The sequence below is a fragment of the Mus caroli genome, chromosome X (assembly GCF_900094665.2).
Source record: "Mus caroli chromosome X, CAROLI_EIJ_v1.1, whole genome shotgun sequence".
Classification (NCBI taxonomy): Eukaryota; Metazoa; Chordata; class Mammalia; order Rodentia; family Muridae; genus Mus; species Mus caroli.
Genome location: NC_034589.1, coordinates 13,928,666 through 13,951,498, shown reverse-complemented (window position 1 = coordinate 13,951,498; position 22,833 = coordinate 13,928,666). Strand labels below are relative to the sequence as shown.

The 22,833-nt window shown below is 43.8% G+C and overlaps 2 protein-coding genes across 2 annotated transcripts; one reads left to right on the top strand and one right to left on the bottom strand.

Annotated features, from left to right (window-relative positions):
* Nucleotides 1–213: 213 nt before the first annotated feature.
* Nucleotides 214–981, top strand: LOC110287213 (pre-mRNA-splicing regulator WTAP-like). Its single transcript, XM_021153869.2, has 2 exons — nucleotides 214–705; nucleotides 921–981. Exons 1-2 carry the CDS (start codon nucleotides 254–256, stop codon nucleotides 979–981), a joined length of 513 nt encoding a protein of 170 aa, XP_021009528.1. The 5' UTR covers nucleotides 214–253.
* A 2,033-nt stretch (nucleotides 982–3,014) lies between these two features.
* On the bottom strand, nucleotides 3,015–19,594 carry Usp11 (ubiquitin specific peptidase 11). Its single transcript, XM_021153263.1, has 21 exons — nucleotides 19,390–19,594; nucleotides 11,539–11,648; nucleotides 11,237–11,367; nucleotides 10,956–11,073; nucleotides 10,415–10,560; nucleotides 10,221–10,282; nucleotides 10,001–10,100; nucleotides 9,473–9,646; nucleotides 9,225–9,383; nucleotides 8,665–8,889; nucleotides 8,460–8,543; nucleotides 8,275–8,369; nucleotides 6,617–6,823; nucleotides 5,756–5,805; nucleotides 5,289–5,567; nucleotides 5,137–5,207; nucleotides 4,769–4,881; nucleotides 4,346–4,495; nucleotides 4,146–4,261; nucleotides 3,870–3,958; nucleotides 3,015–3,787 (listed from the first exon to the last, which is right to left on the bottom strand). The coding sequence occupies exons 1-21, from the start codon at nucleotides 19,539–19,541 to the stop codon at nucleotides 3,653–3,655; spliced, it is 2,766 nt and encodes a 921-aa protein (XP_021008922.1). The 5' UTR covers nucleotides 19,542–19,594; the 3' UTR covers nucleotides 3,015–3,652.
* Nucleotides 19,595–22,833: the final 3,239 nt, after the last annotated feature.

Genomic DNA, 22,833 nt, shown 5'->3' with positions numbered 1-22,833 from the left:
AAGCCCTGTCAGCCATACTTGAATTTATAGCAATGAGATGACCTTTGGTAAGTCCCTAGGTGGCTTCAGAATAAGGGTTCATTGCTATAAGAAATAACCTAGTGATTAGAAAACTGGAACTTGGTGGCTGCAAATAAAGGTTCTCACCAGCGCTGCGGCGGGAGGAGCGCGGGGGAAGGGGGGGGGCGGCAGCGCAGCCTCGGCCTGTGTGACTGGCGGCGCCCGCGCAGCCTCGTGCTGGGAAGGGTGCAAGATGACCAACGAAGAACCTCTTCCTAAAAAGGTCCGACTGAGTGAAACAGACTTCAAAGTTATGGCACGGGATGAGTTAATTCTAAGATGGAAACAATATGAAGCATATGTTCAAGCTTTGGAGGGAAAGTATACAGATCTTAATTCAAACGATGTGACTGGTTTAAGGGAATCTGAAGAAAAACTAAAGCAGCAACAGCAGGAGTCTGCACGCAGGGAGAACATTCTTGTCATGCGGCTAGCAACCAAGGAGCAAGAGATGCAAGAGTGCACTACTCAAATCCAGTACCTCAAGCAAGTTCAGCAGCTGAGTGTGGCCCAACTCAGATCAACAATGGTAGACCCAGCGATCAACTTGTTTTTCCTAAAAATGAAAGGTGAACTGGAACAGACTAAAGACAAACTGGAACAAGCCCAAAATGAACTGAGTGCCTGGAAGTTTACGCCTGATAGGTAAACAAATCATACTCCCCAGTCAAGACTTCCCTGACAGTCCCACCTCGAGAAAGCTGTGGTGGGACAGCCAAGTACTCGTTCCCACACCAAGACTCAGACTTTTTGAGCCCAAAAAGCCACATTCTTATACTGTCCAGCTTGTAATGGTTAATTAAAACTTACCAGATGAACCTTGTGTTTCAGCTTTTCTCTTCCCCTCCCCCTTGCTTCAGAGGCTTGATGCCGTCGGATTATTCCGAAGAAGAGGCCAACTGCGAAAAATTCCCCTTCTAGGACATGTAGACACTTTGAGAAGTGTTTCTGTTTGAAGAAAATAGAGGGAAAAACAGAAGTCTTAAGTCTGTGGCACACTGTGTCTTCAGACAGTTTGGAGGATTGAAATCCTAGAGGTTTTAAATCATGAATTGAACATGTAAAATTCCAGTAAANTGTAAAAATGGAATATGCATCGCTCTTANCCATGAGCATAGTGACTTAGAGACACTGTACATCAGTTATGCCAATAAGACTGTGGACTTCATGATTGTTGAACTACTGGGTCAAAACTCAAATGAGGTGAATTTGCCTTTAAAGGATTTACTTGCTAAGAACCAACTAATAGCCGTGAGACAATCAGGTCATAGCTACCAGTACAAGTAGAGCATATATTTATCCANTTAGCTCTGGGCTCTATATTATAGAATGGAGCCTTAAATCTATGTGGTTTTTATCAATGGTTGGTCTTTTGAATGGCTGTGGAAACTGTAGATCACCTTAACCGAGGACTGTACAAACGTGAAGGTGTGGTCTCACACTTCAGGTTTAAAGTGTTTGAAGCATTATAAGCATTCATTTCACAACTAGATTGTATATGGTATTTGGCTGTGATGAGACTCCCATTATTCAGTAAACCCTCATCTCATTCAGCAGGCACATGTTGAACAGCATTGTCGTTGGTGTGAAATGGGGGAATGTGTTCCTTCATTGTATTGGGCCTTTTGTATCAAATTCCTGATATTAAATTAAATGTGCCTTGAAATAAAAAAAAAAAGAAAAAAAAAAAGAAAACTGGAACTTTAGGACAAGCATGGTGGTGCATGGCCATAATCCCAGCAGGAAGAACAGTTCAAAATCATCCTTGACTATGGAATGAATTTGAAGTTAGCCTGGGATATATGAGATTGTATCAACAGTCTCTCACCTACCTCTAAAAAAACAAACAAGGCTTTCAGCTCCTACCTCCCAGGTAGGGCAGAGGGGTCAGAGATTAAGTCAATCACCAATAGCCAGTGATTTAAGCAATGTCATTGACTTACCTATGTAACGGAATAAGAGCCCTTATATGATAGGAAGGGTGTAGAGAGCCTCTCTGGTCCATGAGCATGGGAGGTGGAAGGTACCCACACCCCATATCTCCCTCTTACCTAGATGTTTCTGAGTGGTATCCTTTCTTTTATGTTTTGCCTGGCCACTGCGAACTTAGTGAGAACAGCTGTTTGGGTGTCACTAATGAGCACTCCCTTCCTCACTAGGGCTCCATTAATTAGTTATATCCATATGCCACACATTCATCTTGTCTATTCCACCCACAGCTCTCCCCAGAGGTTATAGTTGGCTTCTTTGGGCAGCATCTTATGAGAGATGTTCAGTATATACATGGCAACTTTTGGCTGTTCAGTAGTGTTCTTTGGCAAATAACCGTACCTTGTTTTTCTCTAAAGGGATAGAAAGGCAAGTTCATGTTGGCAATTGTGGTCCTGGTGGGACAGAGGACCAAGCCCAGAGACAATAGAAACCACTGGCCTGGCCAGTCTGGCCCAGGTACAGCTTCATAGTACTGAGGACAGTCTTCTCAGAGGGTAGTAGCAGGATCTGAGTGTTGGTTTGGCAATTATCTTTATGCCCCCAAACAATGTTTGCCTATAGCTATGCCTGTCTCTTCGATGTGTGTCCTTGGTTTATTATCTGTAGTGCATCTCAGATCCCTCAAAAGATCTTTCAGCTCAAGAACCCAGACTAATACACAGATATACCAATAAGCTGACAGAACCAAAGCCACTCTTCACTTCTGTGCCCGTTTCCTCATCTGAAACTAGAGATGACAACTCTAGCAAAAGTCCACTATGAAGCCAGAGTTGATATTTGTAAAACGCTTTGGAGCTGGCGGTAGTGCATGCTTGTAATCCCAGGGTTCAGAGACAGGAAGACTGCTGCAAATTCAAAAGGACAGCCTGATCTACATAGTCCTTACAGCAACTATTTTGAGAGCTTTTGAAAGACAGCACCTGTTGCTCAGGTGACTAATAAACACGCAAAAAAGCTAGGTGTGGTGGTCATGCTTTTAATGCCAGCACTTAGGAGGCAGAGGTACAATCTCTGAGTTAAAGGTCAGCCTGATCCACACAGTGAGTTCCAGGACACCCAAGAGCTACACAGACAGATCCTGTCTCAAAAACAACAAACGCACTCAGAACAGCATCAACTACATACCATACTTGACCTTCAGTAATTCAACTGAACAAAGACCTATGACTGGTACACAGTAAGCACATATGAAGAAACAAAACCACACTGTTGAACATGGGAATCTGGAGCTTTTTATGGATACTTAACACAGAGAACAAGGTATGGTCTCAATAAGAAAATACACTCTGTGTTCATGTAAACCCCCAGTATCAGCCACTAAGAACACTTTGGCATGAGGAAAAGAGGGAAGGGGAGCATAAATAAGACTAGGAGAGGAAGTCACTGCTGTACGGGCACACACAGGCAGGGGCACACTGCCAGGGGCATAGGGCCTCTTCTTTCTGAGAGAGTAATACAGCGGTACAAGAGAACAGTAGCCACAGACTAAGCCTGCAATGTCTGGGGGGGTAGGGGGGGCGATAAACACAGGAAAGGGAGGGGGTAGACAGGAGAGAGTGGCAAAGGGGGCTTCCTTCTCCATGGTAGGTTCTAGGGCTCCTTAGTTGATATCCATGATGTCAGAGTTGGGTGTAGAACTGGAGACAGGAGAGGCAGGAGTGTCAGATGAAGAAGTCTGGGACTGGCGTCGACCCACATCTTGGCGCTGATAGAACAAGACATAGGCTGCCTTGGACTGCAAAGAGAGGACATTGGTCAGTTTGGAAGTCAGAGGGGGATAACAGAAAAGAGGGCAAGAAGAAGTACAGAAGCTATACCTCAATCTGATTCTCATTCACAGGTGAGACACTATTGTCATCAAAGTAGTGCCACTGGCCACTGTCCTTGTTGCAGGCAAATGTTGTATCTGAAATAAACCGAAACCATTCTTACCATCTTCTTGGCTCTCTAGAGTATCCAAATCTACTTTTATGCTACCCCTGCCTTAATAATTTTCTCTGACACATAAACCTAGTCATGTACTGGGTACATCCTGACCCCTAGTCTATATCCCGCCAACCAGGGCATGTCCCAGCCCATAGCCTGGTACATACAGTGTCCATCACGCATGCCACCATAATGGTTGGAAACTGCGATGAGATCATATTTGTAGAGGTCTGGTGAAGACTCATTCTTTGGTTTGATGACAAACTCAGAGAAATCCAGGTCCCTGTGGGTGAGAAGACAGTAAGTACTGGTGGGCTCCACCTGTACCCTCCCAGGTCCCACAGCCTTTCTCTGCAAAGCTCCTGACCGGATAGGAAACTGCACCAGGGTGTCCAGCTTCTCCCGGGAAATTTTGGAAAATGAAAAACGCTTCAGGTGGATAATGAGAACTTCGGGTAGCATCCAGAGGTCCAGTTTCTTGGTGGCCAGCTGGTGCTGCTTGCAGGAGGAGCAGTACCTACGGACAGAATCCAGCCTCATCTACCTCATACCTTATATATTCTTCACACACACCATCTAGCCTACAAAAATTCATTCTCAGTCATTCCCTCTCCCTCTCAGACAGCTTCACTAAAAGACTGTAGGCATGTACCACTTGTTTTTATTTTGTAAAGGAAGCTCTGACTTTCTGTCTGCCTGGTACTGTCATTTGTTCCTATGTGTGAGTACTTCTGTTAAAGGCTCTAGTTAGTACCACTCATGCAATCTCTCCTGAATGTCAGGCTCTCACCAGGGGTTCTCCTTCTCCAGGGTTTCCACAGTGGTGAAGAGTTTGATGCACTCCTTCAGCTGCACTGGACTTTTCTTCAGCATGTAGCCCACACAGTCATGCTTCACATAGCCCTGGAGAGGGGAGTTAGTGTCCAGACGGTCAGACAAGACGAAGGTAGAGAAAAATAGGGCAGTGTGCAATCACAGACCAGGTGAGTCAGAACCTGAGACCATGGCGCTCCCAGAGGTGTGCAGGTGCCAAGGCCAGGCCAGTCCTGGGCCTGTATCTCTTGGCTCTATTCCTAGCTGGAATTAGGGGAGGATGCATAAAGGGTTGCAGTGTGAGCTACAAGGGTCTCCCATCTCTTGGGTCCCATTTCCATTTACCTCAGCCTCCACTTCGTCATAATAACGCCTCTTCATATCTGGTTCCCAATCCATGGCAATGTATGGCTGGGCTAGAGGTGTAGAGGAGACGGTTATGCTCCTGTTGCTAGGACATCTCTCCTTTTATCTGTAACCCTAGCCAGGTGACATACTTTGCATTTCTTCAGGGGAGGTGGTCCGGTCACTGGTTCCATTGGAGTTCACTGTCTGCAGAGTAAACAGTTGCTTTCGTCGTCGCCTTGGGGGCCACTGTGATGCGCGGAGGCTGTTGTCTAAGAGAAATGGGCATCTCTCAGTGACCCCAGAGCTGGTCCCAGCCTGCTCCTGCTCTGCTTCTTGGGTACCATCATTAACAGTGGGCCCAGACGTTTCCTCCTTTTCTTCCTCACTGCTGCTGTCATCTTCGACATCCTCATCTTCATCTTCATCAACTAGGATGGAGAGAATGTCAAGGATCAAAATGTGGTACTCCAGGGAACTGGGCTTCAACACAGAGGAACCCTGTGTGTGTCATATATCCAAATCCAAACCCACTGCTCCTCAGCCTTTCATCCCTGCTAAGTAAGATACCCTCATCCTTAGTGGGTCTCGCTTCCTTCTCACCTTCTTGGGGACTCACCTTTCTCATCCCCATCATCCTCATCTGAGGTGGGTTTGGTCACATATCGTCTGTAACAGAGCAGAGAAGACTCCCAAGGGAGGGCCACAAGGATAGAGGGGTATCCCAAAGTTTTATTTGGGTCTGGTGGAGAAGTTACTGGTAAACACACATGAAAGAGTCAGTCTCTGTCTCTCTCTGTCTCTCTGTCTCTCAAAATGTTATGTGAATGCTTCATCTCCGAGCTACACTCCCAACACTTTTCTGAAACAAAAAAATTCTTCAGACAGTTTTGGTAAGTTACTCAAGCTGGTCATATGTGGCTTTTCCTGCCACAGCTGAACAAGTAGCTGGGTTTCTAGGCATGCACCACCACACCTGGCAGCTCTTAATCATGAACCTGGAAAGTGGTGAGGCAGTGATGCATGAAAAGGTTAAGAACACCAGCAGTGGCCTGCGCTCTAAAGCCACTGGTAAACAGATATACAACCAGTTACAAATTAATGTCAGAGAAGCCTTTTGAATTAGAATGAAGGAGAGATTAATCCAGATAATTTAGCTTTGCTTGCCTTCCATGGTAAGAACTCTGGATTTTAGGTGTAAGGATAAAACTACATACAAGTCTCTCTGTAGAGACAATTACATACAAAATGAAGTTGTCTCTACTTTTTCTTGCACACCTCTGTATTCCCAGGACCAAAGAGAAATACTAGAGAAGCCAGAGGTCTAAAAAAAGAAAACGCTCTGCAAAGTCTACTGCCATGTTCAATTTGAACTATCCTTTGGATGTACCAAACAGCAACTCAGAACCCGAGTCTAAGTACTGACCTTGGTCCCCTCCCTCAAATGCACTCCCCCTGACCCTAGGACAACGGTACTTACGAAAGTCGGTACATCAAGATGTTATATAGGCCCTCCCAGGAGAACCGGTCCCGGGGCACTGACACCAGGAGAGGGTGCCCAAAAAGTATCAGACCATAGTAGGAGTTGTTGTAGTCTCTGGATGGGGTGCGCTCCCGCAAGTAAACAGGAACCACAATATCATCTCTTGAACCCTCAACTGGCTCAATCCGACCAGTCACCTCATATCTGTATGTGTGTAAGGGGCAGTGGTTAGTTTTTCCGTAATTGAGGCATCCCAAGAAAGATTACCCCATCTATTCAGTTGCTCCATCTATTCAGCTCAGTCCATGAGCTGAGTTCTTTTTCATTTTTATTATTAGTGTATGTTTGTATTTGTATGGGTATACACATGCTATGACACACATGTGGATGTCAGAATACATCTTTCAGGAGTCAGTTCCCTCCTTCCATCATGGATTCAGGTTGTCAAAGTTTGTAAAAGTGTTTTTACCCATTGAGCCATCTTACCTAATATTTTATCATTATTTTATGTATATGGGTGTTTTGCCTGTATGTATGTCTATGTATCCCATGTATGCCTGGTGATTGCAAAGACCAAAAGAGGGTATCTGGATGCCCTGGGGCTGGAGTCACAGATGGTTGTGAGCTTCTATGTGGTTGCTGGGAATTGAACCCAGATCCCCTGGAAGAGTAGCTAGCTAGCACTTGTCCCAAAATATTTTAAAGGGTCTGGAAATCCATGAAGGATTTGGTATTTTATAAACTATCAGATAACTTCCATAGCACTTTGTTTATATGCTGTTTGAGGAAGAGCCTTGGTAACCTGGGAATGCTAGGGGGGAGGTAATACAAACAAGGATTGAAACATTTTTTTCCTGGGGAAAACACTTGTTTACAAAGAACATTTCTTTTCACATACATCGTATTTAGTTGCCCCAAATTTAAAAAATGTTGTGGGAAGCACTTGCCTAGCATGTAGGAAGCTTGGGCTCTAAATAAATAACAAATACATTTTAAATTGAGCATGTTGCTGGACATAGTGGCATACACCTTTAATCCCAGCACATGAGACGAGAGGCAAGGTGGATCTCTATGTTTGAGGATAGCCAGGGCTACACAGAGAGACCATCTCTCTCTCTCTCTCTCAGAATATATATATATATATATATATATATTCTGTATACATACACACATACATACATAGTTATAAATATTATATATACTTATGCATATATATTCATGTTTATTTTCTATACATATCTATGTGTGTGTATGTGTGTGTGTATATATATATATATATATATATATATATCATACTTCTGAGTATATGTATTAAACTGTAAGTGTAGCTCAAGTGTTACGAGTACTTATCTAGCCTACCTATCTAGGCAGTGGTGGCGCACGCCTTTAATCCCAGCACATGGGAGGCAGAGGCAGGTGGATTTCTGAGTTCGAGGCCAGCCTGGTCTACAGAGTGAGTTCCAGGATAGCCAGGACTGCACAGAGAAACCCTCTCTTGAAAAGCAGAAAACAAAAAACAAAACAAAAAAAGCAAACAACAGCCAAAAAGAATCCTTATCTAACATGCTCATGCGTTCTGGGTTCTATTCCCAGTAGGACAAAACAAAAGGTCGGGGGAGCATCGTCTATCCATTCCCATCTGTTTCCTCACTCACACAAAGATATCATCACGATCCAAGATGCCACTCAGCGGATCCTCCAGCTGGTAAAGCTTATAGAATCGGTGACTGAAGACATCAGCTACTATCATCTGTGAATAGTACAGGGACACAGGGAAAGTCAGTGTGCAAGGTTCTTCCTTTAAAACCTACCTACCCAGTCTCCATCTGCAAAGTCTCACCTTGTCTGGTGCAACACTTGTATGTGTGGACAGAGCCACACACAGATCTGAGATATTGCCCTTCTTGGGGACTACAACCCGGTGCTGAGGGAGAAAGAACATTTACAAAAGATCAAAGAAGCTTATCGTAGGTTAATGTAGAAAAGCGTGAGGGAAGTAATCAAAGTCTGATTGCATGTCCCTCATTGTGTCCCCACAACCTCACCTGTTCTGGCTTGCGGCGGGGATCCATGGGGACAAAGAAGACTTCTAAGACCCTCCTGGAGCAGACAGGCAGTGGGACGCTGAGGTAGCAGAAGGGGTCGAAGGTCACAGAAACATTGCCACAATCAGGGCACACCAGTGTGGACTTGAAGAGGCCATGGAAAGTGTCCACGATCACAGAATCATTTCGTCGTTTGTGGTTCTGCCAGGCTTCCTGAGCCACTTCCTGTTGACAAGTGTTATGGTGAGTTTGGGGTAGAGAGAAAGGTTTGGGAATAGATTCATAGGGGTTTGAGGTAAAGGACACCATTGAAGCCTAGTGGCAGGGTTACAGCTAGGTCTGTCTGGAACCCACGTTCCCTGTCAGAGCTGGCATTTTGAATGAAGGACTGGGGCCTAACTGGGGTAAACTCTAAGATAGGTATGGGAACAGATATAGTGCAATAACTGGGGTTGAGGTAAAGGTCAAGGTAGGGGAACTGAGAAGATGCTAAGGTGATAGACTGGGGAAAACAGAGACATCCTAAGGCAGTGGCCATGTAGCTTTAATGGGTAGCCTACCAGATCAGGCCGCCCAGCACCATTGCATAGCTCAACATATTCTTTATTTTTGACTCGATTGAGATCCTCATGTAGCCCATCCAGGAGGAATGACAGTAGTTCCTGTGAGTCATGCTGCTGGTAGCCCAGAAACTGGGATGCAAAATGGCCAACCTTGTTCTAAGGAGACAGTAGATGGGAGAGTGAGCATGAGATAAGAGAAGCAAGAGAAAAGAAGGCGGGAGAGAGCCCACGGGGTTGAGACACACCTTGAACACATTTGGCACAATGGAGCGGTGGTAGCCAGACCAAGTCTGCTTTACCAGATCTGCATAGGCCTCAGCAAGCTCACCCTTCATGCCTAGAGGGTTCCGGAAGTTGAGCTCCTCCAGGTAGCGATTGTTGAGAAAGTACTCTGTCAGCTGTGGCACATTGCTCAGGCACTGTGGTAGTAGGATCCAGTGAAGGAGGTAGAGGAGAGGTGAGGTGGTGCAGGTGAGAACAGAAAAGGAAGATGGGAAGAAAAGGAAATGAGAGAGAGAGAAGGGGGAAAAGGTTGGCATTGTGAATGCAGTATCAGGGAAAATATCAGTATCTCTGGAGGAGGAAGATGGTAGCGCCAAAAGAAAGAAGGGAGAATGGGGAGCAAATGTGGGCACAGCAGATCAGATTTATGGAGCCTTGGCTTTCCACCTGATCCCCTGTACTGTAGTCTTCTTTGCCCTACCCCCACCCCCTAGCTCTGTCCCCAATACCTAACCACTATAGTTTGCCAGACATAGACCTAATAGCCCAACCTGTAGGGCCGAGTTCATGAAGCATGTGTTGCCCAGATTGGTAAGGCCACAGATGCCCGGTTGCCCCTGGAAGTCCTCATCCTCGTCCGGTATGTTGTTCCTGGAGTTGGATGAGAAACCCTATGAGGTAAGGCCCACTACAAGTGGGTGATCTGTACCCATAGGTTCTGTCTGCCTACTCTGGGGTGGTCCCACACTGCATTACACCCCAAAGGCTCACATGCCACACAGCTGAGCACTGGGCCAAGTGCCATCTTTGTTTCGAGTCTCCATGATGACCAACTGGGTATAAGGTAAAGAAAGGAAAAAAGGAATGTATTAATGGAAAGGCTCAATGGCACCCTGCCCTTCCCTGGTCTGACTAGTGCCAGGAATCCATCCACCTGGCTATCAGCACAAAGGAATCCTCTTTACCTGCCCAGTCTCAAGGCAGGCATCAAGCAGTGTGATCTGTGTATTACACAGTCGATCCAAAGAGCCCTCTGAGTTCTTGGTCCAGAGGCGTGTGTCTTCCTGAGGCTCTACCAGAAACTGCTCCCGAGCTGTTTGCAAGACTAGGTCTGTGGAGGGTGATGGAACATGACCATATCTTCTAGGACCCCAGAATACTCACCCATGTGATAGTGTTAACTCATTCTCATAAAATTTGCTTACATGGCCAATACATTGTGTCCTCAGATCATTCTTCACACTTTGAAACTCAGAATTTGAGACCTTCCCAATAAACAAAGACTCTTTTCAACCCTCACCCAAGCAACTGGAATATAGCTCATTTTTTTTGTAGACTCCAGTAGACACCCAGTGTTTATGCTCAACTTGGCCACCACCACCTTCCTCCACAGTTTGACTGGTGCCTTCTCAGGAGGCTATAAGCTGCTCCCCACACATCCTTGGGTCACTGAGATATGACCCATGATTAGGAACAGGAATTTATCCCAGAGGCCCTGAGACTCACCCACAGAATCAGTATAGCTAAACTGAATGGTGAGAGCTGTCTCCATATCACTGTGCTGAACGAGCAGTAGCTCTAGTGGGTACACTTCCACCTTCCGAATGCCAGGAAGTTCTATGACCTGTGAAGGCAGAGGAGCACCAACACTCAAAGACCCACCCAACTGACAAAGGAATATAGGTATATACAATTCTGGACCTACCCTGAGCCTACATAGCCTTTCTCCTCCCCAACTTCCCAGAGAAATCTAACACAAACCCTTAGCATCTACCCCACCCATATACCTTGCGCTCAATAGGTGGCTGGCCATCCATTAAGCCATACCAGCTGACCATGTAGTTCCAAGCAGGCGCTGGGAGCAGCACATAATCATCTCCTTCTAGCAGTCTCTCCCTGAGATGCCAGCTTATCTGATCTGTAGGTATAGGGGTACGGATGAGGCAAAACATGAATAAAGAAAGGAATTGTCAATTCTGGCCACCCTACTAATGACTAAGCATAGAGAATGGGAATATGGCCCCTTGTAGGAACAGAAGGGATCAGAACTCCAGGGCAAGGTTAATGGAGAGAGGCAGAAGCTTGGTACCTTCAAAGAGCCCAGCATTGTTGATACAGCCAGGAAAGGTGCTAGCATCTTGATCCCCTCCCTTCACGTACACCTCCCACTGTTTATACCAGTGTTTCTCCACAAGGAACCTGGAACCCAGACAGACAACAGGGTGTCATACGATCATTCAGGGGCTAGCAATACAACTTTTCATCATGTGCAGTTACTATTAATCCACTGTAATTTAAGCAGAAAATTTCCAGCACTATGTAAATATAAGTTAAGAGCAAAATTTATTCAGTGAAATGCACATTTGAATATTGGATTACTTGATTTTTTTTTCATTCATTCCTGTTTTTAAAATCGATGTCTTGTACCATCTGGTAAGGCCTGGAACATACTAAGTATGTAGCCCAAGCTGGCCTCAAGCTCTCTGGTTCCTTCTGCTTCAGCCTCCTGAATGCTGGGATTGAAAGGTGTGTACATACCCTCATGGCTCAGCTATGCTGTGGATTTTGTTCAGGGTCTCTTTTGAGACAGGGTTTCACTATAGTCTTGGCTGGCAGTGAACTCGTTGCCCCTGCCTCCATGCTAGGATCATAGACAAATCACACTTGGCTTTGTATTTCTGTGTGTGTGTGATTTGTCTATACATTGCCCTCCCCACTCTCCAGACCCTAGCATATCACTTATTCCAGGAAAATACACATTCCCACCTAGGAGCTCATGCCATAAAATCTATCATTCAACCTATCAACTCCTACATTGACATTCCTCCTTTCAGCTTTACTGGCCTCTACAGTTTATGAAGTTCACTTAATAAAGCTAATTTATAGTTAATAGTATTTTCAATACAAAGGGAGACACTGCTCAATTAAAAATATCTTATTAGTTTCTGGTTTTTTTTTTTTCTGTTTTGTTTTTGTTTTCTCCAAGTCAGGGTTTTTCTGTACAGTGTTGGCTGTCCTGGAACTTTCTCTGTAGACCAGGCTGGCCTCGAACTCACAGAGATCTGCCTGCCTCTGCCTCCCAAGTACTGGGATCACCACCACACCCAGCTAAGATTTTATTTAATTATGTGTATACTTATGTGTCTGTAGATAGAAATATGTACATGAGTACATGTACTCACAGAAGCCAAAGGCTTCAGATCTTCCCTGGAGCTGGAGTTACTACGGGCAATTGTGAGCTATCTGACTTGAGTGTCTGCAAGATTAGTAGTACACCCTTTTAACCACTGAACCATCTCTCTAGCCCCTCACCTTCCTAAAAGCATATCTTGAAAGAAAATTAATATTAAAATCACTCTGTAACAAAACTTCAGTTAGTTTAGGATGGGGCTATAGCTTAGTGGTAGACCTCTTACCTAGCACTTAAGAGGTCTTACATTGAATTCACACTCATACACGCACACACACACGCACTTGGGAGACAGGAAAATTACTTTGAATGTGAGCACAGCCAGGGCTAGAGACCTAATCTCATACAATCAGGAGAAAATAAATGTAGAGAACACTCTGGGACAGCCTCAGAATAAGGCAGTTATTCAGTTATTGACTCAGGACAGGATGGGCTTTTCAAAGCAAGGCCACTAATAACTGTTACCTGGTCAGAAAGAGTTAACTTTACCTATCATAAGCCCCAACTACAAATGTTCCAGGGCACTGCATCATTAAAACATTGCTTCACTACCTACACAAAACACCCCTGCCTCAACAAGAGTTATTTCTTGCATAATAAACCCTCTTCTTGTGGCTTTTTGTGTCTTGAATTCTTTCATTATTCACATCCCCACCATCCTGCACAACTAAAAAAATCTTATAGGTGATAAATATAACATTACTCTATGAAGTTTATTTAAATAAGGTTAAATACACATAAAGGCATACTAGTGAGTTCTTTACTGCCCATTATCCTGTGGCCAATATACCCAAAGATGAATAGGAGTTAGATCGTCTATATAAAATTACTATAATCACTTGTCACCAAATTATTGCCAATTCTTAGTTCTTTTTTATATTTTTTAAAATGTATGTGTGTGCCTGTGTGCAAGCATGTGCATGTAATTACAAAGGCCCTTGGAAGCCAGAAGGCATGAGATTCCCTGGGGCTGGAGTTACAGGTGTTTGTTAGCCATCTAATGTGGTGTTGGGAACCGAACTGGGTGTTTGGGCCTCTGGAAGCAGTATGTATTCTTAACTGCTGGGTCATTTCTCCAGTCCACCTTTTTACTTTCATTTGAGACAGGGTCCCACTATGTATCCCTGGCTGTCCTGGAACTCATTACATATCCCAGGCTGACCTAGAACTCACCTACCTTTGGCTCCAGAGTGTTGGGATTAAAAGGATACACCACGAATGACTGCATATTCAATCTCTTTGGTTGTTGAGACAAGGTCTATGTAGCCCAGGCTGATTTTGAACTATATAAAAGATGATCGTAAGAACCTAATAATCTTTACCACTATGTTCTTATAAAACGAACTCTTTTTGTCTTTTTGTCGTGATTTTAACATTTTTCTTTTGAGACAGGTTAGATTAGGACTCATGTTGCCCTGGATGGCCTTGAACTCACAATCCTCCTGCTTTAGCCTCCCAAGAACTAAGACTTCAGATGTGTGTTATCATGCTCATCTTGTTTTCTAACTATTCCTCCACGGCTGGCCGTCTCGTAAGTGCTGAAATCAGACAAACGAGTCACCATACCCACATCCAAGCACTGTTGATCTGTCTTTCCAAACTTAAGACAATGACACTGGAAAAATGCCATAATTATCTCTGGGAGATAACATAAGGTTGTTTTTCTCCCATCAAAGGGCAACAAGAATAATCATATAGGGCTGGTGAGATGGCTCAGTCGGTAAGAGCACCCGACTGCTCTTCTGAAGGTCCGGAGTTCAAATCCCAGCAACCACATGATGGCTCACAACCATCCGTAACGAGATCTGGCGCCCTCTTCTGGAGTGTCTGAAGACAGCTACAGTGTACTTACATATAATAAATAAATAAATCTTTAAAAAAAAAAGAATAATCATATAGATCTAAAAGTCTTCAGTTGTTTGAAACAGCACTCACTGTATGGCCTAAAACTCACTATGTAGATGACCAGGAATCCCCTTGCCTCCAGAGTACTGGCAAAAAGCCATGTGTTACCACACTGGTAACACCAGGAAGCTTTTTAAATGGCTTTCACTTTTCCAACTTTCTTTGAAACAAGTTCTCATGTGGCCTACACTGGCCTTGGCTTTCTGGTCCTGTGCCACTACCTCCCTAGTGCTGGGGTTAAGGAGCTGGGGTTCATGCCCAGTTCTTCCTATTAAAATATTTTTGAAAAATGAGAAACCAGGGCTGGAGAGATGGCACAGCAAATAAGAGCACTGGCTGCTCTTCCTGAGGTCCTGAGTTCAGTTCTCAGCAACCACATGGTAGCTCACAACCATCTATAATGGGATCTGATGCCCTCTTCTGGTGTGTCTGAAGACAGCTACAGTGTAGTCATTCATAAAATAAATAAGTCTAAAAAAAAAAAAAAGAAAGAAAAAGAAAATGAGAAATCAAAAAATGCACTTTAGAGGCTAGGGCAGAACTCTCACAAGCCCAGCCTGGGTTAACAGTGTGAGACCTCAAAGAAAAATAAAAACGTCCTCAGTTAGTTGTGTAGAATACATTACTGGGGCTGGTGAGATGGCTCAGTGGGTAAGAGCACCCAACTGCTCTTCCGAAGGTCCAGAGTTCAAATCCCAGCAACCACATGGTGGCTCGCAACCATCCGTAATGAGACCTGACGCCCTCTTCTGGTGTGTCTGAAGACAGCTACAGTGTACGTACATATAATAATAAATAAATCTAAAAAAAAATAAAAAAGAACTCCACAGTTGTTTACTGTTAGGAAGTTTCTGTACCCTATACAGAACTAACCAAAGTCTCTCAAATATCCTTGATTTAAATGTGTAGACAATTCACTGTCACAAGAACAGAAACTTTCTAACGAAGCTGTCTTTTCAGAGATTGGAATGTGGTCTCAAAACATAAGCTCTTTAGGGGCTGGGTCAAGTGCCTGCTGTGTCTGGATCCTCACAGCTACAGAAAAAAAGCTGAGCAAAAAATCTGGCACAAGACAGGTGGCAGTGGTACACACCTTTAGTCCCAGCACTAAGGAGCCAGAGGCAGGTGGATCTCTGTGAGTTCGAGGCCAGTCTGGTGTACAAAGTGAGTTCTAGGACAGCCCAAGTTACACGGGGAAACACTGTCTTAAAAAAAACTTAACATTTGGCATAGTGATAATCTCAACATTTGAGGGGGCCATGGAGACAAAATACTAAAGGTTTGCTGGCCATTTTAAAACAGAGCTCTGGGTTCAAAAAGCCCTGTATCAAAAAATAAGGTGGAAGGTGGGTAAGATGGTACAGTAGGTAAAGGTGCTTGCCACCAAGTCTGCTGGCCTGAATTTGATCCCCCAGGAAATACAGAGGAGGGAACTGACTCCTGCAAGTAGTTTTCTGGCCTCCTCCAGCACAATGAGTCACATGGTGTACTCCACCCCACCCCCAAATAAATGCATCTAAGAAATTTAATCAGTAGAGATGAGTGAGTTACTTAACTGGAATTGTTTTAATCTGCTATTAAACTAAGGATGGGAGGTGCAGATAATACTGACAGATGTATGATTTGAAGCTAGTCCTTGAATTCAAATGCTTTATAAATACGTATTTCTCAACTATGACAGCAAACTTTGAGATACTTTGCTCTTACCTAACTTAAATAAGCAACAAAAAGTGGAGCTTGGCAAAATGCTTCATAACAATTCCAACAGGAGAAACAAATTGGCTTTAATACTCAACCAACACTGGTGTGGTAATTTTTTTTAATGAGGTGAAGTTAACATAAAATTAACCCATTTTAAAGTGAACAATTCATTAACATTTAGTACATTCACAATGTTGTGTACCCACCTCTACTTACTTCCAAAACATTTTCCTTACCCCAAAGAAGATCCTCTCCTGGCAGGCTAATTTAAAAGGCCATTGGTAAGGATGACAGGATCATGTGTTATCTACCAATAGCAAAAATAATGACACATCTGTCAAGGTAGGAAAAAGGAATGAACCAAAGCTTTGAGAACTGTTTGGACATCTCCAAATGAGTTATACAAACAGTCTGGTTACTGTTTGTTTTCAGGATGGATTGAGGCTACTCTTTGCTGGAGAACTATGATATAATGGCAGAAAGATGTCACTATATCCTCTAGTATGGGAATTGTAATTTATCTCCCCAGTAATGTATACACATTTCACTGGCAGTGTTGTTTAGGAACTTTGTAAAGTGGGAAAACCTGGAAAAGGCCCTAAATGTAAAGAACAGCAAAAGTCTAATGTGGATGTCCCTGATGGAGAGAGGAAGGGACTGGTGGGCTGATAATCAGAGAGATCAGAGAATGTTAGAATGGAGAAAGGGTACCAGTCTCCAAAAGCCTTGCAGGTCACTCAGGACTTTACCATTTATACTGCATGAAACAGGAAGCTGTTGGATATCCTGAGGTACAGATGGACATAAAATATAAATAAAAATTTAAATATGTATTTAAAAAATTACTGCTTAAGAGAACAGCAGCATCTTAACATTTGAGAAACCTGGCAGACCAACAGATCAAGGTTAATGTATCAAATTACATCATACAGATACTATTTACCATGGAATATAAGGGCTCACAGTCTATTTCACAAACACACTCATGTTCATATATATATGTATATATACACATATATATGAATATTGGAAGTTTATTATGATAATGAAATGTGAAAAGAGCCCTTTAATTCAAAATTTAGGATAACAGTTTCCTATGAAGATGGAGGAGAAAAGCATACGAGTTTTTTAAGGTAATGTTCTGAATCTTCACATGAGTGATTAATTCACATATAAAATTTACTAATTTTTCTTTGAAGTAAACTCCCTGAAAATGGGTTTTTAAAAAGCCAGGCATGGTGGAGTATGCCTGTAATCTCAGCCAGATTTCTAAGTTTAAAGCCAGCCTGATATAGTTACTTCCCTGACAGCCAGGACCACATAATAGAGACCCTGTCTCTAAAAAGAGTGGGCAAAATAATATAAAGACTTCTCTGTATGCCCTTAGAGTCCCCAAATATAACACACTTTATCCATTTGTTCTATTCTCTTTTTCCCCATATCATCTTTGGGGTATTTTCATTTATCTTAAACTAGACAAAAAAAAAAAAAAAAAAGGTGTGCATTGATAGTATACAGCATGATGTTTTGATATATACATTGTAAAACACTAAATCAAACTAGTTAACAAACCAATTATGTCACACAGTTTGTTTGGGTAAGAACATGTAAAATCTATTAAGCAATTTTCATGTATAGAATAGAGTGTTATTGGCTATAATCTCCATTTTTGTACAAGGGAGCTCTTGAACTTGTTCCCTTTTGTCTAACTAAATTTTACATCCTATGACCAATATTTCCATAATCTTCTCCCTCCCATGTGCATTTTTAACATAAGATAGTTTTTCAATTATTTGGTAAGTTGTTTACATGATGGCTCCTTATCCCTAAAATTTCAGTATGTATTTTTTCACCAAAGGATATTCTTTCATAACCACATTACAATTATCACAAGAAATTATCAGTACCAATATTTTATCTACTGGCCTTTGTCAAATTTCATCGATTTTTTTCCAATAAACTTTACAGTGAAAGAGAAATAAATTATGAGAAAGAACCCTCATTTTTAAAAATAATTTATTTTTCCTGTTCTAGATCCAAATGAGGATCACGTGTTGCATAAACTTGTTAAACTGCATTAATTCCTTCAATCTGGAACAGTTCTTCAGCATATGCCTTTCATGACCTTGCCATTTTTGAAGCATACAAACCATTTCTTTCAGCAGGATGTCCATTTATGTAAAACGTTTTATACTATAATCTTTGTAGGTCTTACGATTTTCACAATTAAAAATGAGAAGCAACTCAGAGAGAAATAGGAATCCGGGGAGCAGTAAATTTTAAGAGGCATTGATTAGCATTTTTAAAAAAATTGGTCTAACAAGACAATTTGTTAAAAGCTGTGGATCCCTTTTAAATAGCCATTTCTGACTACAAAAATATTATCACGTGGAAAAAAAACTCCCCAAATAATCTTTTGTAAACCACCTGCACTTTCTCCTGTTCTAGGAAGGAGAACTTAACTAGAGGGTGTTTAAGAAAGAAAAAAAAAAGAACAAAAACAAAAAAAATACCGCGTCACAATCTTTGCTCTTTTGCAGGCGCCATTTTCTGCCCCAGGCACTGCCCCTCCTCCACAGTTTGCCCCTCCCCAGTCCTTCGCCTCGTTCCCAGGAGCCAGGCACCCTCCCCATACAACACTATTCCGCCCCTCGGCCCACAGCTATAGGCTATGGAGTTGCTCTTCAGCGGACGCCACCAAGCTCGTCGGGTTCACAGGCGCTTCGAGTACTTGTAGGCCGTTCCTTGCAACCGACGCAACGTTTTGTAACACACGCCACGCCCCCGCGTTAAGTATGGAGCCAGCCTCCTTTCCAGGCTCCAGGTTCCAAGACGCAGTCCCCTCTCACCCCCCTCCCCAAACGATGCAGTCCCCTGACTCCCAAGGCCATCCCCTTCACGCCCCACCCCTAGCACAAACCCCATTTTGTCCTTAGGCGGCTGACTGCCCCACTCGGGCCCCGCCTTTTCCCCCAAACGTTGAGATTCATTCACTTAGCCCTTCCACGCCCCCTCTCTCCCGCCGGCCCAAGCCCCTTCCCAGCCTCGCACCGCTTCATCCTCAGAATTTGATTTCTAAGTACCCCGCGATACTAACGCCCCCAAGGTCCCCTTGGCCAAGGCTTCATTGAAGCCCAGCCTCACCAGCTTTCGCCAGCTCGCAGTGGACGCTCTCGCCCATTCCCGATTTGGCGCCACTGTTCATCCAGGTCTGGCATTGCCTCGGGCTGTGTGTCTCGGTCCTCAGCAGAGGCCGGGACGGCAGCTGCAGCTGGGTCCGCTGCGACCGCCGCCATCACCGTCTGTCCTTCTCCAACTGCCGACGCAACTGAAGATAGGAAGACGACCCTCAACTGGCACTTCCGGATTCTGTCCCGGAAACGGAAGCAGAGCCCCCCAACAATCAGGGGGCTACTGCCATCTTGGAAACGTCACCATTTGGCGGAAATTGGGTGGTGGTCTGTGGTCTCTGCAACCAATACCAGGGGTTAACTCTCTTGTTTGGAACTAAGACATTAGTGACTTGTGGAATTCTCTAACACCAGGTGAAATGGTCCTTTGGTGGAGGCCAGAGGTTTCCAAAATGAGCAAATGTGTGTTTAGGGCCTCACAAAGGATGCTTAGGGCAAGTCTTTGCCCCTTTGACTGCAGACCCCTACTATGAAAGCGGCATTTTTGTTAGCCTAACGTGAATTACCTTTCTCATCCATCAAAACCAAATGTATGGGCTAGAGATATGGCTCAGAGGTTAAGGGCACTCATTGCTCCTGCAGAAGAAAGAGTTCAATTCCCAGCACCCACATGGTGGCTCACAACCATCCATAACACAGGTTCCAGAGGATCAGCGGGAATGGACAAGCTACACATATATGCATACTGGGAAAACATTTATAGACATGAAATAAAAGGTTTTTTTCTCAAATAGTTTATCATCTCCTGAGAGCCTGAACTAGGGTGTGGCTCTCTGTGTGTTTGTGTGTCATCTGTCTTTTCTATCTTTGAGACAGGGAGTTTGCTAAATTGCCCCAGAATTTCCTCCAACTCTATGAAGCCCAGGCTGGCAACTGATTTGCCTTGATCCTCCTTCCTCAGCCTCCAAAGTGATGGAATACAGGCATGCACTTCAACATTCAGCTTCCTGAACTAGAGTTACCAGACAAATCTGATGTGTTTGTTGGAAGCATAACAAATACTGAGTCTGCTCAGTTTAAGTGACTTGCTGGACTTAAATAGTAGCCTTGGGTAGCAGATAACTGTATTGTTTTTGGCCCATGAGTAACAATGTGGGAAACTGAGAGCCAGAAATGTGCAATCATTTGTCCTCAGCTAGAATGTGCCATAGCACTGCAGACCTAGTTCCAGAGCTGTGTCCTTAAACACCAGGCAGATCCTCAAACTGTGGTCACATGCTATCAGCTCAGGAAACCCTCTCAGGAGGTTTCACAAAATCCAGACTTTCTGGAGTATCTTCACTCTCATTTTCATGCATATATAGTGGAATTATTCAGAGGGTGTCTTGGGATAACCAATTCATTGAGTGTGCCCAATCTTTAATATAAAGGAAATCTGATGACAAACATGTGAAAACCATTGAACGGGCCAGGGTTTCTTTTGGTGTTCTTTGGTGTTTTTTGAAAGAGTCTCAATTCTGAACATGAAGCTCAGATTGGCCTTGAACTTATGATGATCCCCCTGCCTTAGCCTTCCAAATGCTAGAAGTACAGGTTACAGGTGTACTCTATGTCAGACTTCAGCACTACTGCAATTTTTTCTTGTGAGAAGTAGCACTTTAGCAGGGCATGGTGGCGCACGCCTTTAATCTCAGCGCTCAGGAGGCAGAGGCAGGCGGATTTCTGAGTTCGAGGCCAGNCTGGTCTACAAAGTGAGTGCCAGGACAGAGAAACCCTGTCTCGAACCCCCCCCCCCAAAAAAAAAGTAGCACGTTAGGGTATTAAGCTGTTTCCTGATCTCTACTTCTAGAAAATGGTGGCAACCATCACAACAAAGGCTGCGTATCACCAGACATTATCAGACATCCTTAAGTGTGGAGGTCATCTCTCTGGTTGAGAAATATCCTATTAGGCTGTTCCCCTTTTCTTGTAGGCTCTCAGTTCTACTGGTCAGTGATGACTTTAATTCTCTGTACTTCTCCACCTACCTTTCTTTTGGCTGTCCTCACCTGTTGACGACCCACAAACTGCCCCCGCCCCAATCATGATTTTGGGGCTAGTTTAGTGATTACCTTCACTATTACCAACTACACACAGACAAGAACTTTAAGCTGTGCCTTCCTATTCCTATATAGACCCCTGTGCACACAGGTCTGCTTGCACAGTTCAACCCTCCTCCCAGTCACATGATCTAATTTCCCTCTTTTTTTCACTTAGCTTCTGTAGGGAGTTTGATTTTACAGTAGTGATGAGGTGTCTGTTACAGTGATTCTACTATCTAATCCCAACCTGACACAGATGAGGTCACAACTTAGTTGTATGAGCCCTGAAGGAAATTTAATTTGATCCCTGACCCCAAAGACTAGTGTAGAAATGGAGTTCAGCACAAGCAGATAGCTGCTCTTTAAATCCACTGAACTGACTTCCTTTATTCCAGTCTGTTTCTTCCCATTTAGCTTGCCCCTCCCCCAACCCTTAAAGCTGGTTTCTTCACCTTCCAGGACATAAGAAGTCTGCTAAGGAATTTGTGGACATCCTATCCATTACAAAACTGAAAGACTGATAGACTGACAGGAATGGGAAGTTTTTTTTTTTGTTGTTTTGTTTTTCTTAGACAGGGTTTCTCTGTGTAGCAGTAGCTGTCCTGGAACTCACTCTGTAGACCAGGCTGCACTTGAATTTGGACATCTGCCTGCCTCTGCCTCCCAAGTGCTGGGATTAAAGGCATGAGCCATCACCAAAAGTAGGCTGTCTTACTTTTTCAACCCTAGGACTAGACAAAACATTATGGCACATTGCAGCTTCCAATTGAGATTTAAAGTTTACAAGGGCACAGTGATTAAGAGGTTCATTAGATCACCCACCACTGCTGTACTTCCATAAACAGCCACTTTTAGGCTTGCTAATACTTGCATTTGCTTGGCCCTGTCCACCCGCTTTTTTGTCTACAAGTAAAAAGTCTCTTCTTGGCTCTTCTTAAGATGGTGGGATTCATGGAAAGAGGAAACTAAGCCCCTATTCTCATGTGAGGCTACATTGGCTGTGCCACTTTTTGTGTACTGTATGTGCAGACATAGGTGGAGGTCAGAAGTCAACATATGCTGTCAACCTCAATTGCTCTCCATCTTATTTTTTGAGACAGGGTCTCTCTCTGAACTTGGAGTTCACCAATTCTTTACAGTGGCTGGCTAGGAAGCTCCAGGGATCCTGCTGACTCCACGCCCCAGTATTGAGATTACAAGTGCCCCCTGCCCCCACTTGTTTTTCAAGACAGGATCTTCTCTGTGTAGCTCTGGCTGTCCTGGAACTCTGTATACTAGGCTGGCCTCAAATTCAGAGATCTGCCTGTCCCTGCCTCTCAAGTGCTGGGATTAAAAACATGCATCACCTTTTAAGCCTTTAAGTAAGTGGTGGTGAC